Below are 15,579 nucleotides of genomic sequence, written 5' to 3' on the forward strand. Positions count from 1 at the left end.
TTTAGCATTATGGAGACTTTATTATAAAATTTCAGTTTTAAGATAAAAAAAATTAAAACGGTTGTGGATTTTATTTTGAAGGTAGCGTTACTACTTTCACAAAATGAAAAGAATTTTTAACTCAATACAATGTGGCTTAAAGCTTTCAATGCCACGGTACGTGGCTTCAAAGCCTGAGTAACTGAGTAACTTCAACTACAAACATGTCAATTAACAAAGCAATTTTACAGACCATCCGGAGGGTTGCAGCATTGTCAGGCACTCCGATGCAGCATCAAGTCGCTTTGCCAGTTCGGATTGTCTTTTTGCCACTATTTTGCCTTTATTTAATTTCTCTTACAGTCGCCTTGACTATTCGAACATCGGATTTTCCTTCTTCGGCTGTGTCACTTTCTGTTAGAGGCTCCAAATTCTCTTGGAAGGTGTTCGTATTTGCTGGTAATTCCTCTGTTTGACGGATGAGTGGCGCTGGCACTATCCTCACTCTCAGACGCCTGGGCCTTGTTCCCTGGGTGCAATCTTATGTTGGTGCAGTAGTCACCGCCTTCTTGGCTCCGTTAGCTGACTTGTCCGTTGGAAAGAATGACTCGATCTCCATTTCTTCAGCTTGCGTGTCAGAGTCACTGGGAAAAACCAGGCAGAGTTTACAAACAACCAATAACTTGATGAGAAAGTTATTCTTTAATAATGGACTTATCTACTTTTGTGTACAATTAGCACTTCTACCAATCTATGTCCTTCTTTCAAACTACTTCCAGGAAAGGATTCTATTTATTATATGTCAGGGCCATTGATCTTTTCGCTTATTTTCTAATTTCCTTTGGTATTATATTGTGGAGATGGGCGGGGGGGGGCGGGTACTAGAATAAAAGACTCCTATAGTGCAGAAGGAGGCCATTCGGCCCATCGAGTCTGCACTGACCACAATCCCACCCAGGTCCCATTCCCATAACCCCATGCATTTACACCCTTGCTAATACCCCTGATACTAAGGGGCAGTTTAACATGGCCAATCCACCTGACCTGCACACCTTTGGACTGTGGGAGAAAACCGGAGCGCCCGGAGGAAACCCACGCAGACACAGGGAGAATGTGCAAACTCCACACAGACAGTGAGTCTAGGCGGGAATCGAACCCGGGCCCCTGGCGCTATGAGGCTGCAGTGCTAACCTAATTTGCAAGGACAGATGGTATGAGGACATTTTATTTATATATAAGGGGCTGGTCTTGTGATGAGACAAGTTTGAAGTGGGCATGTGTTGAGTTGGAAAAGGAACTGGAGGAAGGCAGAGGTTCAAAGCTCGGCCAGCGCTAAGCCTGGCGGGATGAGGGGGTGGCAGTGGGGGTTTAGTGAGCGAGTGAAGGAAGGAACAAAGGTAGCAGAGCAGACCCTGTTCACAGAGAAGTCAATAAATTCTTTGCGCTTGTTGGAGTCTAAGACAGGAAGAAGGTTTTAAAGGTAGCAGATGGTGGCACAGTGGTTAGCACCGCTGCCTCACAGTGCCAGGGACCCGGGTTCAATTAACAACTTGGGTCACTGTCTGTGTGGAGTTTGCACATTCTCCCCGTCTCTGCGTGAGTTTCCTCTGGCTGCTCCGGTTTCCTCCCATAGTCCAAAGATGTGCAGGTTAGGTGCATTGACCCGAACAGGTGCCGGAGTGTGGCGACTAGGGGATTTTCACAGTAACTTCATTGCAGTGTGAAGGTAAGCCTACTTGTGACACTAATAAATAAACATTAACTTTTTAACATTTAACTTTTAAAACAAAGATGTTTCTTTGCTCTTGGAACTAATTCTGGAGTAATGGGCAGTTCTGGCAGTGGAGGGAGAGGAATGGCTGCATTGGGTTGGCCCAGCCAGACTGGGTGATGCACGGATATGTCAGTTGTGAGCTGGAAACGTTCAAGATGATTCCCCTTTAACACAAAGGATTGACTTGACTCTGGGTTCAGGGTCCATGTGGGCAATGTCAGATTTGATAGGACAGAACCAGGTGAGGCCAAGGGATGCAAGACTACAGATTCTCCTTTCTCATTTTACTCACATTCCTCTTCTTCTCACAATTTCCTGATCAACTATGTTCATATCATCAGAATGTTCTCATTGAGTTAATCTATCAATGGTTGAAGCTGTAAGACCACAAGACATAGGAGCAGAATTAGGCCACTCGGCCCATTGAGTCTGCTCCGCCATTCAATCATGGCTGATATTTTTCTCATCCTCATTCTCCTGCCTTTTCCCTTTATTAATCAAGAACCTATCTATCTCTGTCTTAAAGAGATAACATATATGATATATATCTCACAGGGTTGAAACTTTGCCAAAATATTTCCTTTGCAATTAACAGAATAAGTCTATTTAGCTCTGACGAAGGGTCATCCAGACTCGAAACGTTGGCTCTATTCTCTCTCCACAGATGCTGTCAGACCTGCTGAGATTTTCCAGCATCTTCTGCTTTTGTTTCAGATTCCGGCATCCGCAGTATTTTGCTTTGATATTTATTCCAATTTGCTGCAACACTAAATTAAATGCACGTTCTGGCCTAAAGCCGGTCCCGCCCACTGCGGAATTTCCAGTCCCCGGGCAGGCGGGACTGGGAAATCCCACCCTCGTGTCGCACCACTCCTCTTGTCAGTTTTTTACAGCCTTAGACACACCTGGATTTCTCCGTCAGTCTCATGTTCTGCCACATGTAATCCAAAAACATGGAAGCCTGGAACAGTCTGCCGATCCTCTTGAAGTGTCGCTCTGGAGTATTCAATAAAAGGCAAATGAGCTTCAGAGATCTAATGGCAATGGAAGAAAACTCACTTCCAGCTACTTGTAGGCCCTGCCTCGGACTGACACGTAGAAAAGAATAAACACTTCACAAAAAAGAAAGACAAATTCAATAAAGAAAACAGTCAGGTAGAAATGTTTGATAACACTTTAGACTCAGTGTTTCTCAAAGCAGAAACAAAATTGGATGTCTGTAGACTAGACACCAGCAAAGGGGAAAGAAAAGGACATAGAATCCCTTAAATGCAGAAAGAGGCCATTCGGCCTATCAAGTCTATACTGACCACAACCCCACCCAGGTCCAATTCCCGTAACGCCATGCATTTATCCTGTTAATCCCCCTGACATTAGGGTCAATTTGCCATGGCCAGTCAACCTAACCCACACATCTTTGGACTTTGGAGTGTGGGAGGAAACCCAGGCAGACACGGGGAGAATGTGCAGACTCCACAGACAGTGATTCAAGGCTGGAATTGTACCCGGGTCCCTGGCACTATGAGGCAGTAGTGATAACCACTGTGCCACCCTACTGCCCTCAGACATGCATCTTCCTTTAAAAATTACATAGAAATCGTAGAAATCCTACAGTACAGAAAGAGGCCATTCGGCCCATCGAGTCTGCACCGACCACAATCCCACCCAGGCCCTACCCCCATATCCCTACATATTTTACCCGTTAATCCCTGTAATTTACGCATCCCAGGAGACTAAGGGGCAATTTTAGCATGGCCAATCAACCCAACCCGCACATCTTTGGACTGTGGGAGGAAACCGAAGCACCCGGAGGAAACCCACGCAGACACGAGGAGAATGTGCAAACTCCACAGAGACAGTGACCCAAGCCGGGAATCGAACCCAGGTCTCTGGAGCTGTGAAGCAGCAGTGCTAACCACTGTGCCACCGTGCCGCCCATCTAGCACTTTTTCTTTCAACCAAAAAACATTGTTTTTAAAATGTTCCGGACAATTGTAGTTTCTGGGTCCTAGCTGAGGGCTAACCAGAAAGTTCTATTTGAACCTGGCATCAGCAACATATATAATATTTTTGACCGCTGGTTTGGGGGCAACACGGTGGCACAGTGGTTAGCACTGCTGCCTCACAGTGCCAGGGACCCGGGTTCGATTCTGGCTTCGGATGACTGTGTGGAGTCTGCAAGTTCTCCCCGTGTCAAAGAATCATAGAATCCTACAGTGCAGAAAGAGGCCATTCAGCCCATCGTGTCTACACCGATCACAATCCCACCCAGGTCCTATCTTCTTAACCCTATGCATTTACCCTAGCTAGTCCCCCTGACACTAAGAGGCAATTTAGCATGGCCAATCCACCTAACCCGCACATGCTTGGCCTGTGGGAGGAAACCGGAGCACCCGGAGGAAACCCACGCAGACACGGGGAGAATTTGCAGACTCCACACAGACAGTGACCCAAGCCGGGAATCAAACCCGGGTCCCTGGCGCTGTGAGGCAGCAGTGCTAACCACTGTGCTACTGTGCCGCCTGTGTCTGTGGGTTTCCTTCAGGTGCTCCGGTTTCCTCCTACAGTCCAAAGATGTGCGGGTTAGCTGGATTGGATATGGTACATTGCCCCTTAGCAATGTTTAGGTTAGGGGTAATTACATGGAGTTATGGGAATAGGACCTGGGTTCTTCTTGATTCTGCTCCTGTGGCTGCATTGGAAAGGCTCAGAAGCTGGAATTGGGTGAGGACAAGGTTTGGTTTATATGTGATGTCCTGCACCTCCTTGATGATTGAACGTCGTATGGGATTCGCCAGCTAAACTCACATTCACCCAAGCAAGGTGAGAAAGAAGATATGAACCACAGAAATGCGCACATTTTATAAATCACGTAGCTCCTTCAAGCGAGTAACAAGGAAGAGTGCACACATTTAATAGAATGAGTACGTTTAAGAAAATCAAAATTAAATAAACAGATGGGACAATAGTCTAATTACCGGTATAGGGGATTAACCCCTCGAGAGCAGTCTTGATGCCATTGTATTGAAGAAGTTGCTCAGGAGGTTCGTTTCGTAGAAGGATCTGGACAATCGATTGAGCTTCGTGACAGTTTTTGGAGTTTGTGTTCCATATGATGCAGAACTTCAACACAGACTCTAAGGAAAAGAAAACAAATGAATCAGTCATTTTTTTTCAAATCTTATGAATGGCAGTCTTTTGCTGGTGTACAGTTTGAGAGGAGTAAAATTTTGCAACAATTAACATGGCCGTATCAAAAGATGCAAGAAAAGACAAGAGGTGTGGCGTTTCTGCCAGGCTGCAGCATTTGTGCCAAGCCTGGAATTAGTCAAACCAGCTCAAAGGGTGACAGAATCTCGAGCACAAACTACATTCCAAAGCTGTGCGGGTTGGGTTGATTGGCCATGCTTAAATTGCCCTTAGTGTCCTGAGATGTGTCGGTTAGAGGGATTAGTGGGTAAAATATGTAGGGGTATGGGGGTAGGGCCTGGGTGGGATTGTGGTCGGTGCAGACTCGATGGGCCGAATGGCCTCTTTCTGTACTGTAGGGTTTCTATGATTTATATGATTCATCTCGAATAGAGTTTCTACCATCTGTGAGCTGGTTTGAAAAAAAGCATTGTGCTAGAAGTTAACCCTGTCTGCTAAACTGACAATACAAATCAAATCAATCATCTCTGTGAGATTCTACTAATTGCTCTTAAAATTTAACCTCTTTTTAGGCACAAGGACACAAAGAGGCACCTTTTAAGAGCTTTTAAATATGATTTCCAAAAAAAAGTGAATAGTGTATACTATTCTAACGGGTAAATGGTTCCATATGTGTTTTTTTGGAGTAATTGTCACTTATTTAAGATCATGATGATGGGGTAGATGCGGACTAAAACTGTTTATTTTGCTGTGATGAATCTACTTTCAGTTGTACTAATAACACAGCATCATTCAAAGTTCAAAGATTATTTATTAGTGTCACAAGTAGGCTTAAATTAGCACTGCAATTAAGTTACTGTGAAAATCTCCTAGTCGCCACACTCTGGTGCCTGTTCAGGTACACTGAAAGAGAATTTATCATGGCCAATTCACCTAACCAGCGTGTCTTTCGGACTGTGGGAGGAAACTGGAGCACCCGGAGGAAACCCACGCAGACACGGGGAGAACGTGCAGACACCGCACAGACAGTGACCCAAGCTGGGAATCGAACCCGGGTCCTTGGTGCTGTGAGGCAGCAGTGCTAATCACTGTGCCACACTCTTCTAAAATACTGTCCAAATGAACTGGTTCAAGGATGATTTTACCTTTGGCAAAATGGAAATTAGTTTCAAGCTGAAACTTCAGCGAAAACACCCTTCTGGAAACTAGTGTAATTTAGGGCACAGGTTTCTCACTTTCTGAACATCAACCCCTTGAGGCGAAGGCCAATGTTCCATGAGATTTTACAATTCCCTTTTGTATCTTTGGACTGCAGTGGTTCAAGATGGCAGCTCACCGCCACCCTCTCAAGGGCAATAAATGCTGACCTAGCCAGCAACCCCCACATCCCATGAATGAGTAAAACAAAAGCTCGCTTGTAGTGATGTGTATATAAAAGCTGTGGAGGAGAAAAAGGATTTTGGTGTCTGAGTTTCGCACCAAGACAAACTTTTAAGAAACTATTTGACTCTCAGGTTCAAAGTGGATGATCTCACACATCCCAAATCGAACTCTGGCCCACTCACTCAATCCCTTTGTAACCTTCGGCATCATAGAATTCCTACAGTGCAGAAGGAGGCTGTTCAGCCCATCGAGTCTGCACCAACTCTCTGACAGAGCATCTTTCCCAGGCCTATCCTCGCCCAAGCCCCACAACCCCACGTTTACCCTGCACATACCCCTAACCTACACACTTTCTTGAAGCTTATAAATCTAAAACAAATACATCTGCTGCAACTCCAACCTTTTCCATGAGAAATACCTACGACACAAATACTAACCCATACCTTTTTGATCTTGTCGCAACCTTAGTATTGTTGATTCTAGCCTTTCTTGTCCATTAGATTCACCAAGAATCGCTAGAAAAAAATAAGTAGGGACAAATAATTACTTTATTTTAATATAAATTTTACATACTGAACAAGGTGACAGTTTATATGATTTCAATATTATATATACACAATACAGATATATACATACGTGTATAAAGTTACATTTAAGCAGGCAATTAAGTATTTTAACTCAAATGATAACAGCTTTAGAAAGATCATCCATTGTGTAACACTTAGGCCTATTTTAAGCTTAAATTATTTCTGTATTGCTATATTCAACTGGTTGTATGACACTAAGCTAACAGTTACAAAACTAGATTTGATCACCTCATGACATTCAATAGCAATACCTCACTGAATCACTATCAACACCCTGGGTGTTACCACTGACCAGAAACTCAACTGCATTAGCCGTCTCAATACTGAGGCAGGTCAGAGGCTGGAGCCCTGCAGCAAGTAATTCACCTCCTGACTTCTCAAAACCTGTCCACCATTTACAAGGTACAAGTCACTTGCCTGGATGGGTGCAGCTCCAACAACACTCAAGAAGTTTGATACCATCCAGGACAAAGCAGCCCGCTTGATTGGCACCACACCTACCAACTTCCATTCCCCCCACTGCCGACGCTCAGTAGCAGCAGTGTGTACTATCTACAAGATGCACTGCAGCAATTCACCAAAGATCCTTAGACTGCACCTTCCAAACCCACAACCACTTTCATCTAGAAGGACAAGGGCAGCAGATGCATGGGAACACCACCACCTGCAAGTTCCTCTCCAAGCCACTCACTGTCCTGATTTGGAAATATATCATCATTCCTTCGCAGTCGCTGGGTCAAAATCCTGGAATTCCCTCCCTAACGGCATTGTGGGTCAACCCACAGCACATGGACTGCAGCGATTCAAGAAGGAAGCTCACCACCACCTTCTCAAGAGCAACTAGGGATGGGCAATAAATGCTGGCCAGCCAGTGACGCCCATGTTCCATGAATGAATTTTTAAAAATCTCAAATGTCTTTGGAAATCCAAATATACTACATCCACTGATTTCCCATTATCTACCCTGCTTGGTACATCCCCAAAAGCCTTGTGTAGATTTGTCAAACACAAATGCTGTTTCATTAACAGTGTCGACTTTCCCGAATCACATTGTGCAGTTCTTACATGGCTGAAGCTTACAACACACAGGCCAAGGATTGAACCCGATGGCTTTCTCTGCACCTCTGAGATGGGGGAAATCAGACATGTACAGAATACTCTAATTGAGTTCTTACCAAAGTCTTGTACATCATTGTGGCTTTAGTTTTACCCTGATAGCTTCGAGGGCCCAGATCATTCTGGATGCAGCCTCCTGACACTGCACTTGAATTTTTACAGAGTCGTTGTGAACATTAATCAGTTTCTCTTTATTCTTCTTGCTTTATCATTCTCTATTTGCCACTTTCTTGCCCACTCACCTAACCTTCCTATATTAAAAAGTGAGATTGTTTTAGCCTTGAGAACATTGGCAATTAAAAAACAGGGTGGAAAAAAAGACACAGGAACAGAAATCGGCTATTTTCAGCCTATCGAGTCTGCTCCGCTATTCAATGAGATCATGGCTTGATCTGATATAATCCTTAACTCCACTTTCTCGCCTTATCCCCATTATCCTTGATTGCCTTGCTGATTAAAAATAGGAGGCAGGCGTGCTACTCAATGAGTCAATCCAGCTCCTCAGACAGGTTCTGCAACATATCTTGCTTATGAAAACATTTCTGGCTATAGCAAATCTTGTGCAGCAGAGTTGTGCAAAAAACAAACAGAAATGCAATGGTATCAGCGTGTTTACCTTTAATCACTTGTAGCACCGTTTGGGGTTGGTCCAAAGAAATTGCCAATCCTAAAGCCTTCAGATATTTCTTCTCATGCAATAAATTAGATAATTCCTGTTGCCTTAAAATAGAAAGATCATCTTTACTAACTCAATGGCAAGCGAGATTGTTTTAAGCCTTGTGCACATTACTGCTTGAAAGGCAGGATGAGAAAAAAATATACATTGGTCTTGCTATTAAAAAGGTCACCATTCACATATGTTCATCCAGTTATCGCCAACGCACGCAAAAGCACCAACAGTTAACACTCAAATCAATTGTTTTCTCCTTCCCTTCTTTTCTTAATAGTTGATACGAACATACCATTCTTATTCATTAAGAGCAGGTGAACTTCGATTGGGATAGTATTCATTGCAGATTTTACAAGTTAATGGGGGGCATCTCATTCTGAACAAAACTTACTTTAAAACAATGGTTGGGTAATTGGAATCTTGTTTTAATAATGTCAACATTTAAAATCAACTCAAAGAGAGTGCCTCAGTTACCAACAGAGGAGAAAATATTTATTCTGCATGAGACAAAAGGTTAAAAAACAACTTTATTCTCCGGCCTAGTAACTTTGCTTCACCCCTGTCAAACAGGTGGTGCTTGTGGCTTTCGGGGTCATTGCAGTCTGAAGGAAAACATCATAGTGAACTTAAATCATAGAATCATAGAATCATAGAAACCCTACAGTGCAGAAGGAGGCCATTCGGCCCATCGAGTCTGCACCGACCACAATCCCACCCCACATATTTTACCCGCTAATCCCTCTAACCTACGCATCCCAGGACCCTAAGGGGCAATTTTTAACCTGGCCAATCAGCCTAACCCGCACATCTTTGGACTGTGGGAGGAAACCGGAGCACCCGGAGGAAACCCACGCAGACACGAGGAGAATGTGCAAACTCCACACAGACAGTGACCCAAGCCGGGAATCGAACCCGGGACCCTGGAGCTGTGAAGCAGCAGTGCTAACCACTGTGCTACCGTGCCGTGTACAATCTACACGGTGAGTCAGTGTAAAAGTATGTTCGCATGATAATTACATGTAAGGAAGTCCACTCGGCCCAAATTAATTAAATACAAGATAGCCCAATTATTTCTTAACTGTTTCAATGAATCATAGAATCCCGACAGTGCAGAAGGAGGCCATTCGACCAGTCAAGTCTGCACCGACAATAATCCCACCCAGCCCATATTCTTGTAACCTAACATATTTACCCCGCTAAACCCCCTAAACTACACATCTTGGGACTCTGAGGGAGAATTTGGCACGGCCAATCAACCTAACCCGCACATCTTTGGACTATGGGAGGAAACCGGAGCACCCGGAGGAAACCCACGCAGACATGGGGAGAACGTGCAGACTCCACACAGACAGTGACACGAGCTGGAATTGAACCCATTGTATATAGAAGCACCGAATACAGAAGCAACAGGGCAATGTTCAACTTACGCAGGATCTATAGATCAAAAGTTCTCTACAATCTTGGGTGCCTCATTACAGGAAGGAGACAAGCGTAACAGAAAGAAAATGCAGCATTGGCTGAATTCAAGGTCACCAGGGGTGAGGGGTTACGGTTATGAAAAGATATGAGAATTTAGGGGCTCATCACTGGAATGCAGCAGATTAAGGGGGGTATTGATGGAAGGTTTCAGGATTAAAAAGGGTCATGATAGAGTGAATCATGATGGGATATTTCTATTGGTTGGTAACAGGGTTTGTACGGTAATTAGAATTAAAGGGATGTTACGATACATTTCTTTACACAGAGTGGAGTTTTAATTGGAAACCTCCGGCACAAGTCACTGTAGGATACAGAAGTACTTCCAAAACAAAAACAGTTTCACAACATCCTGTCGGTTACCACTGACCAGAAATTGAACGGGACTGACCATATAAATACCATAGCTACAAAAGCAGGTCAGAAGCTAGGAATTCTGCAGCGAGTAACTCACCTCCTGACTCCACAAAGCCTGTCCACCATCTACAAGGCACAAGTCAGGAGTGTGATGGAATACCCTCCACTTGTTGTAACTCCAACGACACTCAAGATGCTCGACACCATTCAGGACAAAGCAGTCCACTTGATTGGCACCCCATAGAATCCCTACAGTGCAGCCATTCGGCCCATCAAGTCTGTCCTGACCCTCTGGCAGAGCATCTTACCCAGGCCCTACTCACATAATTTCACCTATTTACACTGCTAATACTCCTAACCTACACATTTTGGGACACTAAGGGGCAACTTACAATGGTCAATCCACCTAACCTGCACATCTGTGGACTGTAGGAGGAAACCAGAGCACTCAAAGGAAACTCACAGACATGGGGAGAATGCGCAAACTCCACACAGACAATCACCCGATGCTGGAGTCGAACCCGGATTCTTGTCACTGTGAGGCAGCAATGCTAACCACTATGCCGCCTCATCGGATGCACCAGCAGCAGTGGTGACAAATAGGAGAGAGAGCCGGGGAACAGCACAGATCGGATTGGTGGCACCAGCACCTAGAGCATACCTTTCACTGTGTGTTTGCAAAAAAAGTAAGGGGTAATACCATAGAATGGCAGGTAGTTGATTGATTGGTATTAATTAAGATAGGGGGTATTTCTACAGGGGTAGAATTGAAAAGTAGGGAATTATACTAAATCTGTATCAAAACTTGGTTAGACCAGATTTACAGTGCTGCGTGCAGTTCTGTTTGCCATAGGATACAGAGGCACTGGAGAAATGCAGGGAAGATTTACAAGGATGATATCAAAAATGTGTGGAGTTTATGTATCTGAAAAGGATTAAACAAAGAAACATAAAAGACAGGAGCAGGAGGAGGCCCATTTGGCCCTTCGAGCCTGCTCCGCCATTCATTACGATCGTGGTTGATTACCCAACTTAATAGCCTAATCCTGCTTTCTCCCCATAACCTTCGATCCCATTCGCCCCAAGTGCTCTATCCAGCTGCCTCTTGAATACATTCAATGTTTTGGCATCAACTACCTCCTGTGGTAATGAATTCTACAGACTCACCACTCTTTGGATGAAAAATGTCTCCTCACCTCTGTCCTAAATGGTCTACCCTGAATCCTCAGACTGTGACCCCTGGTTCTGCACTCCCCCACCATCGGGAACATCCTTCCTGCATCTACTCTGTCTAGTCCGGTTAGAATTTTGACAGACTGCATTGACAGACTTAATCTCTTACATAGAAAAAATGAAAGGTTTTGATAAAATGGATAAAGAGCATTAAACTTAGCAGCCATCAGTGCAGGATAGTCCCAAAGAAATTCAATAGGGAATTCAGAAATGTCTTTACCCAGTATGGATGCATTTAAGGGGAAAGCACTAGGGGAGAAGAGTTCAGTGGGTTACGTTTGTACAATCTGAGAAAAGATGTGAGGAGACCCTAATGTTGCACAAGCATCAGTATCGACTGGTTGGGCCGAATGGCCTGATTCTGTGTTGTATATCGTATGTAATCCAATGTGGAGTTACACAAACTCAAGTCAGAGCGTTACAATTCAGTACAGCTTAATTAGGGAAAGAAAGGTCTTCATTCCTGCAACTTATCATTATTTCCTTTTGGAAAGCATGTGTGGATGGTAGTGCGTAGTAAATTCTCGGATCCCCCGGCGGTCAATAATCTCCAAACACTCACTGACTAAAACCTGTAACTGGGTATGAAATGAAATGGCAACCTGAGCTCACCATACACCAACAACTATCTGTGTGGAGTTTGCATGTTCTCCCCGTGTCTGCTTGAGTTTCTTCCGGGTGCTCTGGTTTCCCCCCACAGTCCAAGGATGTGCGGGTTAGGTTGATTGACCATGCTAAATTGCCCCTTAGTGTCAGGGGGATCAGGAGGTTAAATGTGTGGAGTTACGAGGATAGGGCCTGGGTGGGATTGGTGTCAGTGCAGACTTGATGGGCCAAGTGGCCTCCTTCCGCACTGTAGATTCTGTGAACAATCACAACCTCTCAGAGAAGAAGGAACAAGAAAGAAGAAACACTCTAGACTCTGGTGGGCACAGTAAGAAGTCTCACAACACCAGGTTAAAGTCCAACAGGTTTATTTGGAATCACGAGCTTTCGGAGCGCTGCTCCTTCATCAGGTGAGTCACTCACCTGATGAAGGAGCAGCACTCCGAAAGCTCGTGATACTAAATAAACCTGTTGGACTTTAACCTGGTGTTGTGAGACTTCTTGCTTTACGTCTTAATGATTGTCCTGCAAGAAAATCAATCTAACTTCACTGAAATTCCAGATTTCTACTCACTAAGGACCAACTTGTGTTTAAGATTGGGCTACAAAGATTAAAGGGTTCACCAAGGGAGTCTGTGGGTGCTCTCTGGTGACTGTGGATGTCCATTTTGAAACTTGCTTTACCATTAAGATTAAAAATATTATTTAAATATGACACCCAGTAGTTGTTTGAAAACTGAGGTTTTCCTATAAAGGGAATGCAAAAGAAAATGGTTGGAATGCTGCATTTAATGTAAGTGAATTAAAGACACTTTCTTTTCTTGGTCGAAAGCAAAGTGGAGCGTGAAACCATGCACGTGGTTTCACTCTGCTTTGCTCTCAGATCAAGATGGACCCTGAATTCAGGATTTAGAGCTGTACAACTTTACCATAGACGCGCAGCAGAACTGTTACTCACTAAGCTAGTTTAAAACAACACTTACTTCAAAATTTGCTCTTCCTGTTTGGCCTGTTCTTCAGCAAGTTCTGTCTCTGTAACATCCTAAAGCACACAAAAGAAACATGTTATTGGGATGTGTGCAGGCAAAGATCAACAAATTAGATCCACTTCATCCTTTCCATCTCTTTCCTACAATCTCAAGGCATTTGGCCTAGATGAAACTTGCAACAAAAATACTGACAGCAGGGCAGCACGCTGGCACAGTGGTTAGCACCGCAGCCTCACAGCATCAGGGAGCCAGGTTCAATTCTGGCCTTGGATGACTGTGTAGAGTTTGCACGTTCTCCCCGTGTCTGCGTGGGTTTCCTCCGGGTGCTCCGGTTTCCTCCCACAGTTCAAAGATATGCAGGTTAGGTGGACATTGGTGGTTTGGCCGTGCTAAATTGCCCCTTAGTGTCCCTAGATATACAAGTTAGGGATTAGTGGGATAAATACGTGGGGTTACGGGATAAACCAGGTTAAGAGTCAGTGCAGACTCGATGGGCTGAATGGCCTCCTTCTGCACTGAACAAAGAACAAAGAACAGTACAGCATAGGAAACAGGCCCTTCGGCCCTCCAAGCCTGTGCCGCTCCTTGGTCCAACTAGACCAATCGTTTGTATCCCTCCATTCCCAGGCTGCTCATGTGACTATCCAGGTAAGTCTTAAACGATGTCAGCGTGCTTGCCTCCACCACCCTACTTGGCAGCGCATTCCAGGCCCCCACCACCCTCTGTGTAAAAAACATCCCTCTAATATCTGAGTTATACTTCGCCCCTCTCACCTTGAGCCCGTGACCCCTCGTGAACGTCACTTCTGATCTGGGAAAAAGCTTCCCACCGTTCACCCTATCTATCCCCTTCATAATCTTGTACACCTCTATTAGATCTCCCCTCATTCTCCGTCTTTCCAGGGAGAACAACCCCAGTTTACCCAATCTCTCCTCATAGCTAAGACCCTCCATACCAGGCAACATCCTGGTAAACCTTCTCTGCACTCTCTCTAACGCCTCCACGTCCTTCTGGTAGTGCGGCGACCAGAACTGGACGCAGTACTCCAAATGTGGCCTAACCAGCGTTCTATACAGCTGCATCATCAGACTCCAGCTTTTATACTCTATACCCCGTCCTATAAAGGCAAGCATACCATATGCCTTCTTCACCACCTTCTCCACCTGTGTTGCCACCTTCAAGGATTTGTGGACTTGCACACCTAGGTCCCTGTGTTTCTATACTCCTGATGACTCTGCCATTTATTGTATAACTCCTCCCTACATTATTTCTTCCAAAATGCATCACTTCGCATTTATCCGGATTAAACTCCATCTGCCACCTCTCCGCCCAATTTTCCAGCCTATCTATAACCTGCTGTATTGCCCGACAATGCTCTTCGCTATCCGCAAGTCCAGCCATCTTCGTGTCATCCGCAAACTTGCTGATTACACCAGTTACACCTTCTTCCAAATCATTTATATATATCACAAATAGCAGAGGTCCCAGTACAGAGCCCTGCGGAACACCAGTGGTCACAGACCTCCAGCCGAAAAAAGACTCTTCGACCACTACCCTCTGTCTCCTATGGCCAAGCCAGTTCTCCACCCATGTAGCCACTTCTCCTTGTATCCCATGAGCCTTAACCTTCTTAACCAACCTGCCATGTGAGACTTTGTCAAATGCCTTACTGTAGGGATTCTATGATCTATCCTTCAGAAATTCTGCTTGATCCTTCAAGATACATGAAGAGTTGAAAGTGGGGGAAACTGTTTCTAATTATTTTCTCTCTTGTGTGCAGTGTGTTCTCGCAGGGAATTGGAATTGGAATGCTTTCTATTCTGGACATTTGATGTTGGCATCAAGTACATGGGTCCAGTACAGTGAGATTGGCAGAGTAAAGCTCCTGCCCTTTTTGTCCAGCTGCACCTTGTCCATGAGTCTCTCTAGTGAGATTGCTGATTTACTGTCAGTGGTTCAGTGTAGTGCTGCAGTTCCAATCTGGAAGCTGGATCCACAGAGCCCTACAAGTGCACCAGTGGACAGAGCGGATTCAAGTTAAAGTTCCAGAGGTAAAGGGCCATTGCGCCATGCCATCATCCTGTGCAATTAAAAAAGAAATTCAATTGGAATGTCAAACATCAAAAGTATTTGATGGAAGTTCCTACTCCTGAGGTGTACATTGCAGTAGTAGAGGACTGCTCCAATCACACTCACACAAGTGAATATCATTGGCAACTGTGATTCTCTGACTCACTGGACAAGAGTATGATAGCAGA

General features: G+C 44.6%; 1 protein-coding gene across 1 annotated transcript in view; it reads right to left on the reverse strand.

Moving 5' to 3' along the window:
* Window positions 1–15,579, reverse strand: part of tbl3 (transducin beta like 3) — a 44,884-nt gene continuing 29,305 nt past the window's right edge. Inside the window, exons 18-23 of the mRNA XM_078240084.1 lie at window positions 13,315–13,373; window positions 8,606–8,709; window positions 6,730–6,801; window positions 4,732–4,890; window positions 2,659–2,749; window positions 1–623 (exon numbers count right to left, since the gene is read on the reverse strand). Coding sequence (XP_078096210.1) covers window positions 521–623; window positions 2,659–2,749; window positions 4,732–4,890; window positions 6,730–6,801; window positions 8,606–8,709; window positions 13,315–13,373 — 588 coding nt within the window. The 3' untranslated portion in view covers window positions 1–520. The remainder of the gene's footprint in view (window positions 624–2,658; window positions 2,750–4,731; window positions 4,891–6,729; window positions 6,802–8,605; window positions 8,710–13,314; window positions 13,374–15,579) is intronic.

The sequence above is a fragment of the Mustelus asterias genome, chromosome 23, assembly GCF_964213995.1.
Source record: "Mustelus asterias chromosome 23, sMusAst1.hap1.1, whole genome shotgun sequence".
Classification (NCBI taxonomy): domain Eukaryota; kingdom Metazoa; phylum Chordata; class Chondrichthyes; order Carcharhiniformes; family Triakidae; genus Mustelus; species Mustelus asterias.